Source organism: Benincasa hispida, chromosome 4 (genome assembly GCF_027475165.1).
Source record: "Benincasa hispida cultivar pf3 chromosome 4, pf3_genome.v1.1, whole genome shotgun sequence".
Taxonomy (NCBI): Eukaryota; Viridiplantae; Streptophyta; class Magnoliopsida; order Cucurbitales; family Cucurbitaceae; genus Benincasa; species Benincasa hispida.
Window position 1 is genome coordinate 14,308,405 of NC_143481.1, and position 20,867 is coordinate 14,329,271.

General features: G+C 30.7%; 3 protein-coding genes across 3 annotated transcripts; 2 read left to right on the forward strand and 1 right to left on the reverse strand.

The window, feature by feature from the left end:
- The first annotated feature begins 6,076 nt into the window (after positions 1–6,076).
- On the forward strand, positions 6,077–8,401 carry LOC120075965 (Pectate lyase family protein). The gene is made up of 4 exons (XM_039029729.2): positions 6,077–6,311; positions 6,779–7,525; positions 7,613–7,751; positions 7,904–8,401. The coding sequence occupies exons 1-4, from the start codon at positions 6,193–6,195 to the stop codon at positions 8,123–8,125; spliced, it is 1,227 nt and encodes a 408-aa protein (XP_038885657.1). The 5' UTR covers positions 6,077–6,192; the 3' UTR covers positions 8,126–8,401.
- Positions 8,402–10,865: 2,464 nt separating this feature from the next.
- LOC120075805 (T-complex protein 1 subunit epsilon) lies at positions 10,866–16,570 on the reverse strand. Its single transcript, XM_039029481.2, has 9 exons — positions 16,167–16,570; positions 14,784–15,102; positions 13,898–14,246; positions 13,402–13,534; positions 12,953–13,005; positions 12,459–12,561; positions 11,679–11,845; positions 11,489–11,602; positions 10,866–11,378 (listed from the first exon to the last, which is right to left on the reverse strand). The coding sequence occupies exons 1-9, from the start codon at positions 16,363–16,365 to the stop codon at positions 11,208–11,210; spliced, it is 1,608 nt and encodes a 535-aa protein (XP_038885409.1). The 5' UTR covers positions 16,366–16,570; the 3' UTR covers positions 10,866–11,207.
- Positions 16,571–19,050: 2,480 nt separating this feature from the next.
- BCP1 (homolog of Brassica campestris pollen protein 1) lies at positions 19,051–19,555 on the forward strand. Its single transcript, XM_039029868.2, has one exon. The coding sequence runs from the start codon at positions 19,134–19,136 to the stop codon at positions 19,461–19,463; it is 330 nt and encodes a 109-aa protein (XP_038885796.1). The 5' UTR covers positions 19,051–19,133; the 3' UTR covers positions 19,464–19,555.
- The last annotated feature ends 1,312 nt before the right edge of the window (positions 19,556–20,867 follow it).

The following is a 20,867-nucleotide window of genomic DNA, read 5'->3' on the forward strand; positions in this document are numbered from 1 at the left end:
TATTGATGGAAAAGATATAAAGTTAAAGATCATTTATATATGTTCACAAAAAAATTGATATAAAAATTGATACGTCTCATCATTGCCAAATCTCCAAATTTTAGATATCGTTCCCAAATACTTCGACGGTGGTATTAAAAATAATGAAAATGCATAAGATGGTTTTTTTCCATAGTTAGTTTAATTAGAATGTTATTTTATAGCTAGTTAACAAAATTATTCTTCTGTAGTTTAAATTATGGAAGTTGCTAGCGGAAGCAAGAATGAATATTTGTATTATGTGCCTAATTAATTATATAAGTCAAATTAGAATATTATTTTATGAATATAAAAAATATTTTATGTATATTGAAGTGGGAATTAGTTAATAAATATGATCAAATTATAGGTTCATTTAATTCAAAACCTACACATGAAAATAATACATACATTATTAATGAAATCAAGTGATTTTTTTTTATCGACAATTGTTTAATAAAATATATATATATATATTCACATTTATGTTAGATAAGTGATAATGTTGATTATGAGTGACTATTGACTAATCTTAGCATTTTATTAGTAAAAACATCATTTAGGAAATATAAGGTCCACTAATTTGGGTCATTAAATTATTAGTGATATAATTAATGTAAATTAGATGATTTCACTTAAAAAAGAGAATTAAAAAATGATGGAACTTATTATCTATGTGATTTAGAAAGATTAAATTTGTGTCAAATTTGGACTTATGATATACTATCGTCTATAAATTAATATGTTTGAATCTCTCTACCACAATTTATTCCACTAAACACAATTAAATTTTGTCTCATTCTCTTTTCAAAAGAATAGTATAAACTAGAATTAAAATAATTAACTTTAATAAAAGTTTTTTTATTTCAAAGTGTTTGTAAATTATTTTCACTAATAAATATGATACTTTTTTCATAATTTATTTTTTTAAAATGTTTAATTATTCATTTTTTTGTGATTTTATGGAAATATATGATATATGAATGCAAAATCAACATATTGAAAAAAAATTGTTTTGTACCCATGAAATACAACAAATTAAAGTATATTTGGAATGTATTTTCAAGTGTTTAATTTTAAAAAATATATATATAGGAAGAAATTATAATGTTTCACAACCACTTAAAATAACTTTTATAGTGTAATATTTTAATCCGTTTTTATCAAAAGTATTTAAATAAAATAGATTTTTTTTAAAAAATAGTTTTTTTCCTTAAATAAATCCAAACTTAGCCGTATGGGATATTTAATGACGACCAAACTCCACTATCATAAGGAATTTATGAAACATTAATCATCATTGATTTAATTTGAGCACATGGGCTCTCTCAATATTCCCATGTGAATGTTGGGAATATTCTTTTTCAACTCTCTCTGAGTTTCAGATTTTTTTTAACTGTATTTTAAATTTAATAATTACGATTAAAATCTAACCATCTATCTTTAAAATAGTATTATAGAAGTCGTTTGTTAATATTCTCATTTTTTTTTTTTTAAGGTAAAATGTTACATAAATAATAAAATATTTATTATTCATATTTTAAAACTTTAAAAGTAACGAATTAATTCAAGAATATGTTCATATTTCCAATCATTTCCAAGACATGCATAAAACAATGGTTTTATTATTGTTGGTTTAAACAATGTATAATAAACATTTAAAAAAAATATAAAGCATTGTTTAATATTTAATTTTAAATATCACTTTTTTTACCTTTTAATTTAAAATCTTAGAGAAGAAGAAATAAGGAATGATATTAACAAATAAGTTTTTGTTTCTTTTTTAATTAAAGAAAAAAAATAATAAGCAAACAGTCATTATGTTGTTATTCATCATAAAAGAGAAGAAAGTGAAGAAACAAGAAACAAATGATAAAAAATTAGAACATTTTTAGACTGAAAAATATAGTTCAATTTTGTTTACGTTTTCAATTTATCAACTTTTTTTCTCACTAATATTTTTACTTTTTTTTTTCTATTTATTTAGTATAGAATACCACTTGCTTCAATTTCTCCATTGAGTTTCATGTAAAATATTTAATTTAATTATTTGAACATTTCATTTCTAGATAAACAAAACCAAATATATATATATATATAAAAGGAAGTAATTAAGCTAAATAAATATTAATTAGCCAATTAAGACCATTTGATATAAGCGTTGAGGCATGTGAAGCAAAATTAGGAGTGTTTTACTACCTTCTAGATGCATGTGGGGGGAGGATAATCATATTATTTTGTGGTTTGACTTAAAATTTTCTTTTTTAAAAAATAAAATTTGTAGTAGACTTCAAACTAAATAATTTTGAAAACATTTTTTAAATAATGAAGCTGTCTTCTAATCTGGTAAAAATATATATTTATTTTCTCCACATTTCCTACGATGATTTGTATTTTTTTAAGTACAATGGTTGAATTCTTAACCAAATTCAAAAAATAAAAACAAAAACAACTATTTAAAAGTTTTTTTTTTTTAGTTTTTAAAATTTAATTTGGTTTTTTAAATCATTGCAAGAAATAGATAACAAACAAAGAAATTCGGAGGTAAAAGTAATGTCTATAAGCTTAATTTTTATAAACAAAAATTAAAACCCAAATGAATATCAACATTTTAGAAATTGATTTCAAAATTATGTTTTAAAAATAGTAAATTATGAAAACTTGGAATCATATAAAATGGAAGTGAGATGTTGTTGAATTCAAAAACACGATTTTATGATCAATATAAAAACATTTTCAATCATTTTTGTTGTATAGACTTGAGGAAGAAGTTGATTCAATACATATATATATATATTTTTTTTAAAAAAAACTATATCTAGTAAGAATGTACTAATTTTCGAAATTGATATAATTTTAAAAATTAAAATAGAAAAAAATATATATAAAGAAAATGAGGCAGGGTGCTTGATTAGGGCAATCAACGGTGGGCTACAGCTACCAAAGGCCACACAATAATGGAGATGGGGTTTGCTTCATAAGCCGCAATGAGCAGCCCATCCACCTCTTTATTCCACTCTTTTTTCTTTTTTCTTTTTTCTTTTTTAATAATTAAATAAATCAATCAAATACTTTTTTTCTTCCCCACCATACTCTCTCTCCCATAATTAAATGAGTAAATGACCAACGCATATATGTAGAGCTACATCGATTATTGTAATTTATCAACTATATATATAGCTTCATTACAACTTTAATCACGAAACTTTGTTATATTTTATATAATAAAGTATATGGTGATTAAGTATTGTCAATCATCCGTATAGTTTTCGATTAAATTTTGACCAGTATCAATGTTTTAGCAATATTCGTTATGAAGAATGCTATGAATGTTTCCAAATTTGTTAATCCATATGGATTAGTAAATCTTAAAGCCAATTTAGAACGAATTAACAAGGAATTTTTTTTTAAGGCCGAATGCGTCGAATGGCCATTTATTTAGTAAGTTTTTTTTTTTTTTATCAATTTCATCCTTATTAAAATTTACAAGTTTATGTTTAATATGTTTAACATATATTTTTTTTAGTTATGTCCTTCAATTAAAAAAATATGTTCAAATATCGTAGAAAAGGAAGGTTGAGGTGTTATTTAGATTATTGTTTTATTCACATATTTAGATACAAACTGACATGTCACTAAGAAAAAAAATGAAATTTGATAATGAGCGAATTGGGAATCTATATGTAATTAGTATAGCATAATATCCAAGTGATTATACATATACAAATGTGTCTAAGTATATTGATAAAACAATAATTTAATGATATATCTAACGCTTTCTAAACAAAATTATCTATCAATTTTTCATGAACTAATATAATTGAGAAAGTTTGCTACATTGATGTAGTAACTTTTAGGTCAACACAAACAAGTATAATTCAATTTCGTTAAGACATTATATTTCACATTCAAGCATTAAAGAATTGAATTAAAAAAATCAAATTTCTTACTATTATGATGTAAAAAATGGGTATCTTTGGAAGGAATTAATTAGGAGAATTTTCATAAATAAAAAATAAGGAAAAATATTTACATAATATAGTGAAATTTTAATTTTCTTTAATAGAGGTCAACAGAGATCGATAGAGGTTTTGATAGATACCTATCGATGTTTTTCTTTTTTTCTTTTACTATTTTTATAAATAATTTGACTTTTTTTATGGGTGAAAAATTGGTATTAAGGAAGGTTTAGGTTTATATTAATGGTGGAAAGCGTCGGTGGAAATTATAAAGAAAAAAAAATAGTAATTTAATTTGAGAATAATGTGAGTTGAATGTTTGTGGAATGATAATAGAGAGGATGAGAAGGGTGTGGAGTATGAAAACGGGGTTGGAATAATGTAAACCCTAGTTGGGATAAGTGAAATTCCCGGAACCCAAGCAGCAGGCTAATTCACGCAATTTGTTCGTACTACGAAACTATAATTAAAAATTATATATTATATTTTTGTTGCATGTATTTATAATTGTAGTATCTTATCCACGTCCGGGGTTATAATAATCCTCAAATTCTGGTGTTTGGTTTGGGTGAGAATGATGGAATCTGACGGCTTACATCACTGATGATAACAAATCAGAATTCAAAAGGTCAAAGCATCGGATGGCTGAGATTTAACGGAGCCGTTGATGAAGGGTGGGGTTGTCTGAACAAGACCCACATGGGTGAACATGGCTTTCAAACAAAAAACATGACCACGTCAGCTTCTTGACGGATGGTACGAACATCCCATGTGGCATTTCGTATTTTTAATTGTTTTTTTTTTCCTTTTTTTAATATGACATCAAATAAAGAAAAATTATTCAGAGAAATGGTTATTAATTCACATAAAATGTACGATAAATTATTTATATTAAACGAACCAATCATTTTAGAAGATGAATTATGATATATTGGATAAATTTAAAAGAGAAAAAAAAAAAAGAAAATGAAAAATGAGAGAGAATTTGGATTTGGATTTATAGAGGATGACGCCGACATCCATTTTAAAAACTGGGAAGAAGTGTCGGCAGATTTATGCTGTAATTTTATTTGATGAATTACACTATAGGAGGGGCTTTTGGATATAAGAGGCTAAAGAAACAGTTAAATTTTATTTCAGAAAAATATTTAATTTGTAAATTATATACTAGATTTTTTTCTTTAATCATGCCATTGATATTCTTAATAAAATGCTAATCTACCGTGTCTATAATACAAAGAGAATAATTAGTTTACGAGCAAGTTTATTAGACTTGTCTAAATATTCAAGCATGTAACTCTAGATCGAGAATTACAAAGGAGATGAGGCTCGGCCATCAAACACAAAGATTGCAAAAATCAAGACTTATTGAAAAATATCTCATTCAAAACCTTTAAACCTAATTTGTTTAGCTTATTAACTAAAGACTACTTTACCCCTAACTGAAAATACAACATAAAAAATCTAATTAAATCATATTATAGTCCCAAACATAACAGTTAAAATAAAAATCATATTTACAAAAATTACAAATGTTAATTTTCTAATACGTAGTTCTATCAGTTTCATCTTTTAGCATTAGTATATAACTTCTAATCAATTTTTGTTCTTTGAATCTCCTTAATTACATTTAATATCTTTACTTGTATGTGATAATTAGAAGCTAAATGTAAACTTTTGTCACTTGTATGTGTGTTTTGGTCTAGAGGTAAAGTGAAAACATCTTGATTTGTATCGTATGAAATATGGAGATTTGAACTTTAAACATGCACAAAGATAAAATATCAATAACAACTAAATTTTGGTCATGTTAGCTATCGATTTAACGGTTTGTTATAGTATAACACGTTATTTTTTGTCAAAATAAGTTAAGAATATAGATCATATAGAAAAAAGAGTTTATTTAAATTGACTTTTTTCTAGACAGAAGCCAGTTAAGTTAACGGCCAACTACTTTGTGCCCAACTGAAATCATGGATCAATGCTACCTTAGATTTTGCCCTTTTTTTTTTTTTTTAAAAAAAAAAAAAAAAAAAAAAACAATCTTTTGCATTTTATTTGTATAAAAGTAATTAAAAAATAAACACAACATTTGTAAGCCTTTATAAAAACCAGGATTCTTGAAGCCTTTTTCTTCACCATCACCAAACTCTGAATCCTGTCTTTGCTTTTCTCTGCTTCTTCACACACAAAAAGAGGGAAGAAACAGAGAGCTATGGAAAATCCCATTATTTTTCTTTTAATAATAACATTTTTCAGTGTTCTTCTCCAAATATGGTCTGTTTCATCTTCTCCAATAGCCGATCCAGAAGTTGTTGTCCAAGAAGTTCTAACGTAAGTCCTTTCTTATATTATCCATTTTCTAACTACATTTTCAAAATTCATGTCAAAAATTCTAAAGGAAGATTATTATAAAGCAACGGTGAGAAAATAAACATAATTTTGATAATTAAATATTTATCAAATTGGGTCTAAAATTTTCTCTTCTAGATACATTTTTCCAATTTCTTTAATGATTTCTTGTGTTTTACGAAAGTTTTCAAAAAGTATGACCTTAATTAATAATTATTTTGTCTTTTAAAATTAAATATGCTTCCTTTCCATTTCTTGCTGTTATTTCATCTATCTTAAATGATTGGGTTAAAATTTTAAGTTAAATTTCAAAAATAAAAATAGATTTTTAACTGAAATTGATTTTTAAAATGTGAAAGCGTAAAATTAAGTAGTCATGATTATGAAATTAGGCCTTAAAATTGAGGGAACCTGAAAAGATTTGTTTGGTTTGCGGGTGATAATTTCAGGAGCATCAACAATGCAACAGCAAGAAGGAATTTGGGGTTCCTATCCTGTGGAACCGGTAACCCAATAGACGACTGCTGGCGGTGCGATCCCAATTGGGAAAACAACCGGAAGCGGCTAGCCGACTGCGCCATTGGGTTTGGAAAACGAGCCATCGGCGGCAAAAACGGCAAATACTACGTAGTCACCGACCCCTCCGACAAGGACGTGGTGAACCCAAAACCCGGCACTCTTCGCCACGCCGTAATCCAAAAAGAACCCTTATGGATCATCTTCAAACGCGACATGGTCATCAAATTGAAGGCAGAGCTTCTGATGAACTCTTTCAAAACCATCGACGGCCGTGGCGCCTCCGTCCACATCGCCGGCGGGCCTTGTATTACCATTCAATTTGTGACCAACATTATAATCCACGGCATCAACATTCACGATTGCAAGCAAGGTGGGAATACGTACGTCAGAGACTCGCCGGAGCATTACGGTTGGAGGACTGTGTCGGACGGCGATGGAGTTTCGATATTTGGGGGCAGCCATATTTGGGTTGACCATTGCTCTTTGTCTAATTGCCGTGATGGGTTGATTGATGCCATTCATGGATCGACGGCTATAACTCTTTCAAACAATTACATGACCCACCATAATAAAGTTATGCTTTTAGGACATAGTGATTCCTACACTCAAGACAAGAACATGCAAGTCACCATTGCTTTTAACCATTTTGGCGAAGGCCTTGTGCAAAGAATGCCACGGTGAGTCCGATCTTCGATTTTAAATGACTTTTTTTAAGTGTTTAATTTCAAAATCATTTTTTAAATAAATTAGCGTGTGATCTACAGATGTCGTCATGGGTATTTCCATGTGGTGAATAATGACTATACTCATTGGATAATGTACGCAATTGGTGGAAGTGCATCTCCTACTATCAATAGTCAAGGAAATCGATACCTTGCTCCCAATAACAAAGATAGAAAAGAGGTCAAAATTTAATGATATATAAATCAAATTATTGAAGTACTATGTTTGAATTCTTCTTTTAAAGTTGATGATACAACAAATTAAAAAGTCATTTCAAACAAACAGTTTCAAATTTACAATAATTTATCAACTTAAGTTAATGGTTGTTTCAGGTGACAAAGCGAGAGGATGCACCACAAAGCAAATGGAAGAACTGGAATTGGAGGTCGGATGGAGATTTGATGTTGAACGGAGCATTCTTCACAAGGTCCGGTGCTGGAGCGTCATCTAGCTACGCAAGAGCATCGAGCTTGAGTGCAAAATCGTCGTCACTAGTGAGTTCGATGACAGCGGGAGCAGGGGTGCTACGGTGTCGAAAAGGTTCTCGATGTTAGTCGAACCATCGTCAGACAATGACGAAGATATATATGGACCAAAATGACAGTATATTGAAGTATATTAGCAAGAAGAGATTTGAGGATCTTCTTGTATACTAATTTTTACATTTGTCTTACTTGATTGGTCACAATTGAAAGGCTTTCTTTTTTTTTTTTTTTTTTAAGAAAAAGTTGTATTTCAGAGTGAGTGACCCACCATTTGTAATTCTGTCTAATTACAATATAATATAAATATTGCTATGTGAAAAAAAAAAATTGTATTTTCTTTTAAAACAGGAAACCCACCAATGATTCCCAATAATTATAAGATAAGGTCTCAATTCAAATTATGAATATTTTGATCAATGATATAATTATGAACCTTTTGATCAATTATGTGGTACCAAATAAAGTACATAAAAGGGACATCCCCAAGGTACAGTATTGAAAAAGAAAAAAGAACAGTGGTTATAAAACCATTTTTGTTCACATATTAAAAAGATTTATTCAATCTTAATTTTTATACTTTCAAATTATTATTAGTTTATTGTTAACTTTTCTTTTAAGAAAAGTAGTTTTTGTTAGTCTTTTCTCTAAATATGTTTGTATAAAAATTATTATTATCATGATTTAACCCATTTGGATAAAGAATAATGTTATGATAATTTGAGCATTTAAAAGTATAACGATTAAAATAGAATGAGATCTTATAATTTGTTTGATATATATTGCTAAGGTGATTTTTTTTTAAAAAATTTATATTTTATCAAACCATGTTATAACTGATAATGGAAAATTTAATATGTTCTTTAGAATCAAACTAAAAACAATCTAAAAGTAAACTAGTAAATTACCTAAAATCCAACAAACAAATCAAACACTGAAATTTTAGGCCACCCAAAAAGCATATAAAAATCCAACGAAAAAGGTGTTCAATACGATAAAACTAATACCAATGTAAACAATATGATTTAACTATAATAATGCCAAAGCTTACAAACATGTTATTAAAATTCAGAAGGTAAAAGTAAAGTTTGGATGAGCAATTAAAAAAAGAAGAATGAGAGATTAAATTTGAAGAAAGAATTTAAGCATAAAGGGGAAAGCAATAGGGAAGTGAATAAGTGACAAACACAATGAATGAAGATAGATGCATGTTGTTCCCTGTCAGATGAAACACACATTGGCCTGTGGACTTTTGAGGCAAATGCAATGCCTCATAATTCACTGTCACACCCTCATTTATTACTTATATGATAGTAAATGGCATATGATAGAAATATCTTATTCATTTTTCTCCGATTCTATTTAATGATTTCATGACAAATTCAAGTTTTTTGAGTGAATATATTCTATGTTCTATGTTCAAAAGAAGTTCTATATTCTATTCTAAGTCTTATTTGAATATGGTAAGTCTTAGAGTACTCAAAAAGGCTAAATTGAAAATTTGATACCAATTATTTAGAAAAAGTTAGAATTTATTAGTTTAATCTCTATGGTTGTAGAAGTTAGAATTTAGTCTCTATAATTTTATATAACCTCATAAATAGTCCTACTTAGAAACTAGTTATTAGGATTTTCTCAAATCATAGGGATTAAATTCCAATCATAAATATAGAGACTAAATTCTGATTTTTTTTCAGACTATAAAGACCAAATTTATAATTTAACATCTAAAAACGATTAAAATGAATATTATTCGATTGACATAAAATATATACGTCAATTTCGAAATCATAGATTAGATTCTCCTTTTCCATAGTTCAAAAGGTTAAAAAAGAGTACTAAAAGAATCAAATATTCAAATTCACTTTAACCAAAAGGTTTATGCTTTAGCTAACACACCCTGACGGTATTAACAATTTTCACAATTTTATAAAACAATTAGAATAGTATTTAAAAAATAATAATAATAATTGAAGACAGAGGAGAGAATTCAAATGATTTGTTTGTAGTAAATCTGAACCGTAGGACTTGCATACCGATGAGATCCTTGTCTTTTCCAGTGGCCCGCGTTTCGAAAATTTATCCTGACAGAATTTATATACAATAAACTTCAATAACACCAATTTTTTTCCCATTTATATTTCCTTGGAGCAAGGAGCATGAGGAAACGGAGTTTATACCAAGGCCTCGCAAATTCTTTTCTATGAACTTACAATATTGCCATTTCTTATATTTTCGAAGATCCAAATTTTAAAAATAAATTAAACATCAAATTCATGTTCTACTTTTTAAATTTTTAATCGCATGAAACTTATATTTGTGTAAATAAATGGTTCCATTTGTCAAAAAAAAAAAATTGTTGCTTAAGAATAAATTTTTGAAATGTCTGGCTCCTCAACAGAATTTTGTGTTACGCGAGTAATACAACGTAATTATAAATGTTCAACCACAATATTTATTATCCAAATACCCAAAACAACATCATTACTTCTTTTGAAAAGAAGCCTAACAGAACACAAGTCAACAGAATATACTCTCCCCTTAAATACATCTAAATCTAATCTATACTCTCGACCAAGAGATCAGATATTCAAATCTTCCAAACCTTTCTTAAACACAACCTCTCAATCTAATATATATTCTTGACCAAGGATTAGAGATTCAAATCTCCCACAAATCCTTTATACACAACCTATCATCAAGATTCTCTAAATCTAAGCTAAAGGGATAAGGAAGAAAATTGTACTGTTTTGAGGAACTTTGAGAAAGTAGGATAAACAAGGCAAAGGGAATGGCCGATGAAGTCGGTTCATAGTACAAAACATTCCTCCATCCATTGATGATAATATATCAGAATCCGAGAAAAATGAAGATGCACCAAAACAGGTTGATGAATGATGTCACATTGCTCAAGTATAGACCAGACAAACCTGGAGAAGGCTAATATTGAGCTCATCCCTTACATTCACACATAAACAATAATCTATCATCCCAAAGAAAACCACACTCAGAAATTTTAAATAATGCCAGCAAAATTTTAAGGTACATCCCTACTGTTGCTAACCGTAAACAAGAGTCTATCACGTCACTGACGACTGAGCCATGCCATTAGAAAGCCATGGCCATGAGTGAGGCAGCAAAAAGCACAATTGCACTAATAATCCGCCGGAGAAATGACATCATCAATCTTCAGAATCATTTTCACGACCTGAGTTGCCAATAAAATCTGTTGTTGCTTACCAATCAAAGTCTCGAATACATTTTGCTCCCGCATGTCATTTGTGCCAATATCATTGCAGTCTATTCCACAATATGGATTGTTCTCCTGCATATTAAATCCAAATTAATGATGAACCCTTCGTGCAAAGTTAATGCTTAAAATCACAAATATTAAGTTTGAATCAGTGATTTGAGATAGTTATTGTTCACAGTAACCTTAATTTGCTGAGATTTTACAGCAGAAAGTGTTTCAATGGGTTGTAAGCCACTGTTCTCCGCAAGTGCCATTGGGACAGCATCCAGAGCATCGGCAAATGCCCTGATAGCATACTGCAAACACGGGGAGAAAATATTCAACATCATTTGTCCATTTAGAAAGGCTACAGATAAGACAGAAACCTCATACCTGCTCAACTCCAGGGTATTTATCAGCAGCTGTCTCAACAGCAACTGAACAAGAAATCTCAGCTGAGGCACCACCATATACTATAGAGTTATTGCGGATGAGATTCCTAGCAACACACAAAGCATCGTGGATACTGCGTTTTGTCTCCTCTATCATCATTTTGTTACCTAAAACCATCGCACAATAGAACTCGTGAGCTTATAATCATCAAAGGACTTGAATCCAGATTTTAATTTGTGTTCTTTCATTTCCATCTTCTAAATTTTATTGACTCTTTCATATTTTACATTTTTCTCATCTTTTCTGCTTTTTAATATACAACAGCCTGCCAACCGACTTGTGAAGAAACTGGATACCGTAACTATGCATATATTAAAACCATACAGTCCAGAACTTGGTTCACTCTTAGCCATAATGCTAAACTTGGCACCACTGGAAGTGAGAAGTCTCAACTACTAGGTCAAATTCAACTCTTTTTTTTAAAAAAAAAATATTTATAAGTGTCCAAGCCTGCTTACGCACATTTCGACTAATCTCATAGGACAATCCACATAACCCTACAATATTTGTGTATAAAAAAACTCGTAGGATATTAAATCCTTTATCAAGGGCATATTCCCTTATTTGCCAATAGCTATAATGATTTAAGTCAAATTCAACTCTAACTTCATTTCTCTAACTAGTCAAATTCTACTGCCTAATCTATCATTTATCAATCAGTACAAAAGTGCTTAAATAAATTACTTGAAGAATGAACAAAATAACAAAGGATCTACCTACCTCCACGAATAAAAATGGTCACAGCCCTTGAATTTGCACAATGTTCAATGTATAGCATCCGATCTTTTGTTGTACCAAATGATTTTTCTCGAACCAAGCCAGCCTTTAAAAGAGAAGAAAAAGGAGATATCATTGTGAGTAAGAGCGGCTTGTCATATCAAAAAATGAGCTCACATAAATCAAGTTGCTCGAGTTCAGAAAAACAACAAACATATAAGCTACAACTAATACTTCATTATTTCACAAATCCCCAATAAGTCACAAAAGAGAAATTGAATGATAATTTAACTCATAAGACCAAGAAAAAATATATTTTTCATCCAAATAAGCTCCATATGGTTTTGAAAGCAAATCCAAGCCTATCAACCATGAAATATACATATGTATTCTACATTGAATTTGCACGCAAGAATAAAATTCAAAATTACAAAATTACAAAATGCTTAAAATTACTAAAAATAAGCTAAAGATAAATGAGGATTGATCAGCGATACCTTCCCAAGTTTTTCTGATGTTAATTCTTGGAACCTAGGGACTATTCTCCCACCTAAGAAATAGATGAAACAACAATTTGAACAAATAAGTAAAACGGAATATAATATTACTCTTGATCAAGAGTAATTGAAAAACTAATGACTCAAACAGAACCAACATTAGTTTAATTCAGTTTCTTGGCCTAAACAATTTGGATTGAAAACAATGATTAAAACATCATAATACTTGAGAATCAACAAATTAGTCAAGAATGGGTGCCACTTGACTTGTGACAATTAAAACTCCTTGTTTTAACAAACAAAAGGTCAATACCTAAAATGTTTAGTTACGAAGCTCAAGAAAAAGTAATATCCCAAGAAGGCAACATTATTATGGATTTCACAAAGCCCAACCCCATGGGTCACCAACATGAGTAATCTCATATGCTGATAAAATAATTGAGATAAACCTGTGGCTATCGCTATCAACTCTAGCTCCACACCACCAACCCATCTCACAGCTGGCAAATTTCGGTGCATCAGCAGATGATTTGCCTCATCATCAAATCCCCATTGACAAATGACCAATGTAGCGCCAACATCCTGAAACAAAACATGTATCTTTCATGAGAGGGGGAAAAACAAAACAAAAAGGAAAAAAACCTAATTTACATTGTTAACAGCGGAAATACCAAATTAAAAAAAATAAAAAATAAAAAACCAAGTCAATGAAACAGAGACCAGACAATGCTAAAGAAAATTATTAAAAGAACCATAGGTGAATATCCCTTAAAATAGAAGTATGGGTCCAAAAAATTCGTTGAAGTTGAAGGGCAGAACTCTCTCTTCCAGGAAACCTTTCTATTCTATACTAACCTCTATCTCAAGCCAAAAAGACCACAAAATAGATGTTAGTATTACACCATCAGAAAATGTCAGAGCCAGATTTAGTATTTTTCATACTACCTTGCATTTTTGCACCATGTCATCGAAGTATTTCTGTTCCTGTAGTCTCAACGTCTGGAACTTCTCCACTGTATCAATATCAACCTTATGCTTAGTCTTGGGCTTAGGGGGTTCAAACGGGCAAGTCAATATGGCAATCTTAGCATCTTCAATTTGCTTTGGCATCTGAGGGTGACTCATGTCCTTGTCAACAATAATACCATATACAAGTTCAGTATCTTCTAACTTCCCCCCGACTTTCCCCTCAACTTTTATCAGGTCTAAGTTAACGTCCCTTCTTTCAAGATCTGCCACAGCAACAACTGCTTTAACAGCAATTTCTGCTAGACTACGCTTACAACGATTCACACTGCAAGATAGGAAAAAGGTTATAAAAGGCATCGAAGTCACAATAAGTCATAATAAATATTCATCATCCATCTCTCTTTTGCCTGTGAGATTATATTGTAAGATTACTTGACTGTCAGTAACACAAAAAACTCTATTTCATAATCTGCACAGATACAACATTTATTATGCTACAAAATTCGGAGGAAACCATGGTGTTGATAGTTTTCATCGGTTCGTGTTACACATAACCAAACAAGTACACTTAGCAATCAATTAAATAACTATTTATGATAACAAAATTAATGATACTTATGCCAGACTAATATAAAAAATATGCAATGTTTATTAACTATTATCAAACAATGGTTTCAATAGTTATGCTAGATACCCCTAAACAAAACATGCACCAATGAATTTAATCTGTCCAACCATCATTCTAAAAATAAAGAATGTTGATGCAATAATGAAACAGCAAAGTATACTGGACTTTTTTTTTTTATAGAAACGACGACAGCCATTGAGATAAACATGAAAGAATAGATTCGTGTCACCGTACATCTTTGATGATAAAGTGGTCATGCAAGTTTGAACCAAAGGCTCTAAGTTTGCCTCTCCAAACTCAAACTTTTGTGCAATATGCTCCAGATGGTCAACAGCTATCCTGGAGGCCAGCTCATAACCCTCTGCAATTCGAATGGGATGAATTCCACGTTCTAACAATCGCTCAGCCTCTTCTAAGAGTGCACCAGCCATTACAACCACCCCAGTGGTGCCATCACCAATCTCATAGTCCTGACTTCGAGACAACTCAACCATCAATTTTGCAATTTGATTGTCAACATCCATCTGCTCCAAGATTGTTGCACCATCATTTGCTGAAAAAGACATAAAAGTGGAATTTACTGGAAAATAAACCAACAATAGAAAATAGTCCAAACTTCTACAAAATTCAACTTCAACAGCATAAATGAAACAATTTACAACAATAGTGAAATGTTTTAATGGACAACAAAAAAAAAACATCATGTATATTTTAAGAAAATATTATCGAACATAACGTAAACATGTATTGTTTTCAGCTACATCTCTGATACCATACCAAAAAATATATATATATTGGGCAGATGTTTGTACATGATCTCAGGTATACAAAATCTAAAAAGAAAATGAATGGAGTTACATCCTAAGCCCAAAACTTCAATGTTCAAACTAACAAAAACAGAACTTAAAAAATAAATATAAACAAAAACAAAAACCAAAAAGACCACCCATGGATTCACCTATGGCTCAAAATAAAACCACAAAAAGGGAAGAAGAAAAAAAAGATGTTTGCAATTCCTAAAACACGACAGTGTCCAGGTTCCTGCCCTTAAAAAGGACATAGTGCTTTCCTTAAATCTAAGTTTTTTCCAACCTTTCCAACCTTTCTTTTTTCTTTTAAAGAAGAATAGTATGCATGTGAAGTATCAAAGGGGATGCGATGTAGGGTCTCCAACTAAGCACTACAAAACGAACACGATACAGTGGTCAAAACCACAGCATTTCATGAATGATACCCTTCCACTAGTGATCATTAGCTGGTTTACACAGTCCAACTCGTGCTTTTGTCATCAAACTTGCATTTATTATCTAAAAAACCTTAGATAACTACATTGTCAGCTAACCTATAATCACAAAAATTCAGAAATGCTACTTCCCAAAGTTATAAACCAGCAAGAGCAAGTACAAAAACCAATAGAAGATCAAAGATTTTATATAAACGCCGAGTATAATAACATGCCCACGTTCAAGTACCACCAACTCATTAAGATGCGGCATCCAGATTCAAACAAAGGAGTAAAGAACAACGCTTTTCGTTCTAAAATCCCATAAAAGAAAGTGAGAATTAAGAAAAATAAGAGACTAGAAGTAAGAAGGAGAGGAAATGAGCGAAACTAACTTATTGTAACGTCGCCATCAGGGCTCTGGAGCATCTTGTCCATGCCCTTAGGACCGAGCGATGTCCTGAGGATACGAGCAACAGCTCTCCCAGAAGCAATGTTAGCCTTCTGGGCATCGAGACCCCTCAACCTGGTCTTCTGCTCCTGCTCCTTCAAGATTATAAATGGCCTTCCAAACTCATCGAAAGCGAGCGCCATGACTGGGTGGATATCAGCTTAACTCTCGGATTGAGGAGTTGCAGATCGTATATATCTATGAAATGGATCTCCGACTGCGAAGTAGCAACAAAGAGAGAGAAAGATCAGAGAAGCTCCTCGGACTGGAACTGGCCGGGGGAGAGTAGCGGGAGGGTTTTTAGAGTTTCCCTCCTTCCAGAGAGCCCTAATTGAATCCACCTTCCCCTCCTTATGGGCCTCCCTTTCCTTTTGTGTTTTACAAGTTTGGGCCTCCAATAGCGGCCCATTTCTACCAACCTCATTTCATTAGGATCTATGATTTGTGACTTATTTACAAAATTATGATTTTAATTTACTCCTTCTTCTTCTTCCTATTATTATTATTGCAAACTGCAGAGAAAAGTTTTTCAAACAAAACAAAAATCAAAGGAAAGAGAAACAAAAGTACTAAGTAGTAACATGTCGGGAATTGCTAATGACTTAATTTTATTATTTATATTTTATTTAGTAATTTCACTATTTCTGATACATTATGTAGAGGTAATTTGTATTTATTAAGTTCTATGTTGTGGCATGCACATTTGAGATTTTGGGAGACCATCTAAATTTTAGTCATTAAGTTGTACAAAACAAAATTTTGAAATTTGTAATGAAATTTTTTAGGGTCAATGACATGGTTTCATCGTCATTTTACAATTGTTAAGTTAGGTGTTGCATGTCAATGATATTCAAGTAGGTATAATCAACTTGTTTGTAAAGTGTTCCAACTTAAAATAGATAACTAGTTTTTCTTAATCTTCGATCAAAATATATATCTAGTTTGTTCCTTTAGATTGAATTCAATTTAATTTTGTGGTTTTTAGAATATGGTAATCACGTGTTCATATAACCAAAAAAATTCCTAATTTTCAAGGTTTTGAATTTTTTATATCAGTGAGTGTTCCTAATCCAAATGTTAGCGATGCATGTTGCCATTTTTTTTAAGGAGAAAACAATCACTTGAAGAATTATATCTTGAGACAAAAGAAAACTATTCAAGGTAAGAGGAGAACAATGTAGAGTAAATTTTCTCGTCCATGGCCTTGGATACAAGGTTATGAGCCAAAGCATTGTGAGACCATTGAACGTGGAAAAAAAATATCCCCCGAAGCCTTCGTCATGTCTTTAACCACATTAATCAAAAGGAAACTTCAATAATATCCATCATTTTTCCGTTTACAAAAATGACAACCTCAAGAAAATCAAATTCGGTGTAAAATAGGATTTTAAATTAATTACAAAGGTCTCAATAAGCCCCTCACATAGCGCATACACATAAGGAGTTTTGATTTCCTGACAGCTAGAGATGTATTGTCGATTAGCGCAATGAACACGCCCAAGATGATCCTGAATCACTCAACCTAAACTCCTGAAATGAGTGGAGTGGTTCTATGCATGCAACATTCGAGTTCAACATCCAAGTGTTCCTTAAAGGAAGAAACTACCGGTTGAGTCTATTTGAGGGGTTGAAAGTTCGGACCCTCACGTGAATTTTTTCAGCAATGTCTTCTATAGTTTTCATATGCACATTGTCATTACATATACTAGTGGAGTAAAAATTTGAGCCTACGAAAGACCATCTTATTCCTTGCCTCCCACACATTGCCAAAAAATGATGATACCTTTACCTATTTCAAGAATCAAGCTTATCGCAATAAGCCAAACCCAATGGTCTTGACTTAGACTTCGAAATACTTGTAACAAATAAATAATGAGGTAACAAAATTCAAAGCAGTGTTTATAAGATTAATGGTTATAAAAGTATATTTCAAATGCATTTGTTGTTATGTTTTTTTTTTTTTTTTTTTTAATTAGCTCGATATGACAGTAGATGGAATATGGTAAATAAATGGAATAATAAAGTGGGTAAATCATTCTCTATTGATTCAAGAAATGTGAGGGGTAAATCACATGGAATGTAAACAGATTTATACTGAAATTGACGACAAATCAATGAACATAATTGGATTATATTTTTGTTTCAAAAAAAAAAAAGGCATTAGCTACATACAAAAAATTAAATTAAATACAGTTTCAATACCTTGTCATACAATATTTTAATTTATTAATGTTATTTTAAAAGAAAAATAGTACTTCATCTATCTCAAAATAAATAAATAAATGATACTCCATCTTTCCATCCAAATGACCAATCACAAATTGACGTGATGATTATTTTAAAACTAATTAGATTGTTCAATTTTTCTTTTTGCTTTTTTAGAATATCTTCATCATGTTAATAATAATAACAAGGATTTTATTCTAGTTTTTTAAATTAGAAAATACTTAGTTGCATCTCCGCAATTATTTTGTACATCTAATAAATTGTTCCATCATAATTTACTACGTAACAATTTTTTTTTAATTTTTTCAAAAAATATTTTTAATATAATAATAATGAGAAGTATAGAGATGGATGCCAGTATGGGTGTTTTTAAATTTAGTTAGAAGAGTTGTAAAATGTAAATTTAAAATAGAAATGAACTGAAAATAGGAGATTATTTTTAACAAAGAATTGAATTATGTGGCTTGGCTCACAATACGCAGCCTTCAGTTTCGCCCAAACGCTAACAAACTCTAAGTCGTAAGCGAAAATCCCGTTGATTCCAAGATATATAAACCCCTCTCCTCTCCACTTTCAAATCAAGCCTTCACATTTCTTGCAGTTCTTCATCTTCATTTCAAAGAACTGCATTTTCCTTCAATAACCTTAAAAAAAAAAAAAAAAAAAAAGCTAAAAAGCACCAAAAATGGCACGCCAATTTGTTGTCTTTGCTCTCGTCCTCTTCGCCGTCATCGGCTTCGCCTGTGCAGCAACACCCGCCGAATCTCCCAAGGCCTCTGCTGATAATGCCGACGTCGGAGCTCAATTGGCTCCCGGCGCCGAAAACGAGATCGGAAACACCGAGGGGGCTGATGCTCCCGCAGGAAGCGAAGACGTGGTTGAAGCCCCTATCGGCGGACCTGATGCTGCAGCAGCTGGATTTGTCCCTGCTGAATCTCCTAAGAGTGGTGCCTCTGCCGTGAAATTCTCTGCCACCGTTGCCGGGGCGGCGGTTGCCGGATTTTTCTTCTTTTAAGTGGAGGAGAGATTTCATGTGTTTTGTGTGCTTTCACATTTTTAATCATTTGCAATTGTTCCTAAAATGGAAATTCGAATAAAAAGGAAAAAGTGAGGGTTATTTACAATTTATTTTATTTTTCTCTCCTTTTCCCTTTCCTACGTTCTTAACTTCTTTTTTTTTTTCCCGTGGATGCACCAATAAATTTAAACCTCTAAAAGAAATTTCGCATGAAATAAAGTCAATATTTTTTTTTTCGAAACTGACAACTAATATTCAAATAACTCTTAGTTAGAGAAAAAAAAAAAGTTTTTCAAAAGTATTTTTCATTTAAACTCTTTCATGAAAAATGGGTTTAAATTATAGTATACTTTTTTTGAAAATAACTTATTTTCAAAATTAAACATTTAAAATATTAATTCAAACACAGTACTAAAGTTCATTTATGTTGTAAATTCAAACAATAATGAATATATCTAATTAATTTCACCCCTTTTAGATAAGAAAAAAAAATTGTCATAACAATTTCCTCCTTATTTTCTGTTGGTATTATATGTGTGTAAATTTTTATTTGCACCAACGCAATGTATTAAAAATGAAGTGTATTTTATTATTATTATTTTTTTTTTGCTGTTTTCTCAAAATAAAAACAATTATTTTGAAACAAAAGAAAAGTGTCTGTTCAGATTATAAAGGAGAAACAAGGGTCTATCTGGTGGGAAATATTAGGTTACTACTATAAAGTATTACTAAATAATCAATAAACATGTTTTATGTTAATAATTATTATTCCGTAATATTACACAATTTCAATATAATTTTCATATTTAAAATTTAAAATAAAATCAAATTATTATAGTCGGATTTGATATTGTTATGAGATAGAAATATAGGGGAAAGGTTAGAAATTGTTGTAGCGTAGGGTTTTGCAGGTACGAGAGAGAGTAGGCGTAGCTCGGAGCTCCCTTGAAACGTTATTTCTGCAGATAGCTTTGAAGTTTGCTGCTGTTGTAGGGCTGAAAACTTAACCCAATATTATAATTAATTATCAATTAATGCCAGCCAGTAGTTCAAAACAATAATGCCTATGAAAATTTTACTAACACAATGCAGCAGCAGCAGCAGCAGCAGCATAAGCTATATATAGGATTATGTGTCACACCATTTTTAGAATATGATCATTCTGGCTGTGCCTGTGCAAGTCCTTCTGTTTTACGCACTCCCAGACTATGTATCAGCCTACGTGCATGGGTTTGCATGCATGGGTCAACTCAATTCTCTTATTCCATACATTATTAAATAGGTGCACTTCATGTGTTACACGTGCCAAACTCTTTCTTTTTTTTCCTTTTTTTAAATGATATATTTTTTTAATTGTGTGATTGAAATGAAATATAAAAAGCTACATCCAAATATTACTTT

Coding starts and splice junctions, on each gene's coding strand:
- LOC120075965 (XM_039029729.2), top strand. CDS start 6,193: ATGGAAAATCCCATTATTTTTCTTTTAATAATAACATTTTTCAGTGTT. Junction 7,526..7,612: donor CTTGTGCAAAGAATGCCACG/GTGAGTCCGATC, acceptor TGTGATCTACAG/ATGTCGTCATGGGTATTTCC. Junction 7,752..7,903: donor ATAACAAAGATAGAAAAGAG/GTCAAAATTTAA, acceptor TGGTTGTTTCAG/GTGACAAAGCGAGAGGATGC.
- LOC120075805 (XM_039029481.2), bottom strand. CDS start 16,365: ATGGCGCTCGCTTTCGATGAGTTTGGAAGGCCATTTATAATCTTGAAG. Junction 15,103..16,166: donor TGATGGCGACGTTACAATAA/GTTAGTTTCGCT, acceptor TGTCTTTTTCAG/CAAATGATGGTGCAACAATC. Junction 11,846..12,458: donor GACCATTTTTATTCGTGGAG/GTAGGTAGATCC, acceptor CGATGGTTTTAG/GTAACAAAATGATGATAGAG.
- BCP1 (XM_039029868.2), top strand. CDS start 19,134: ATGGCACGCCAATTTGTTGTCTTTGCTCTCGTCCTCTTCGCCGTCATC.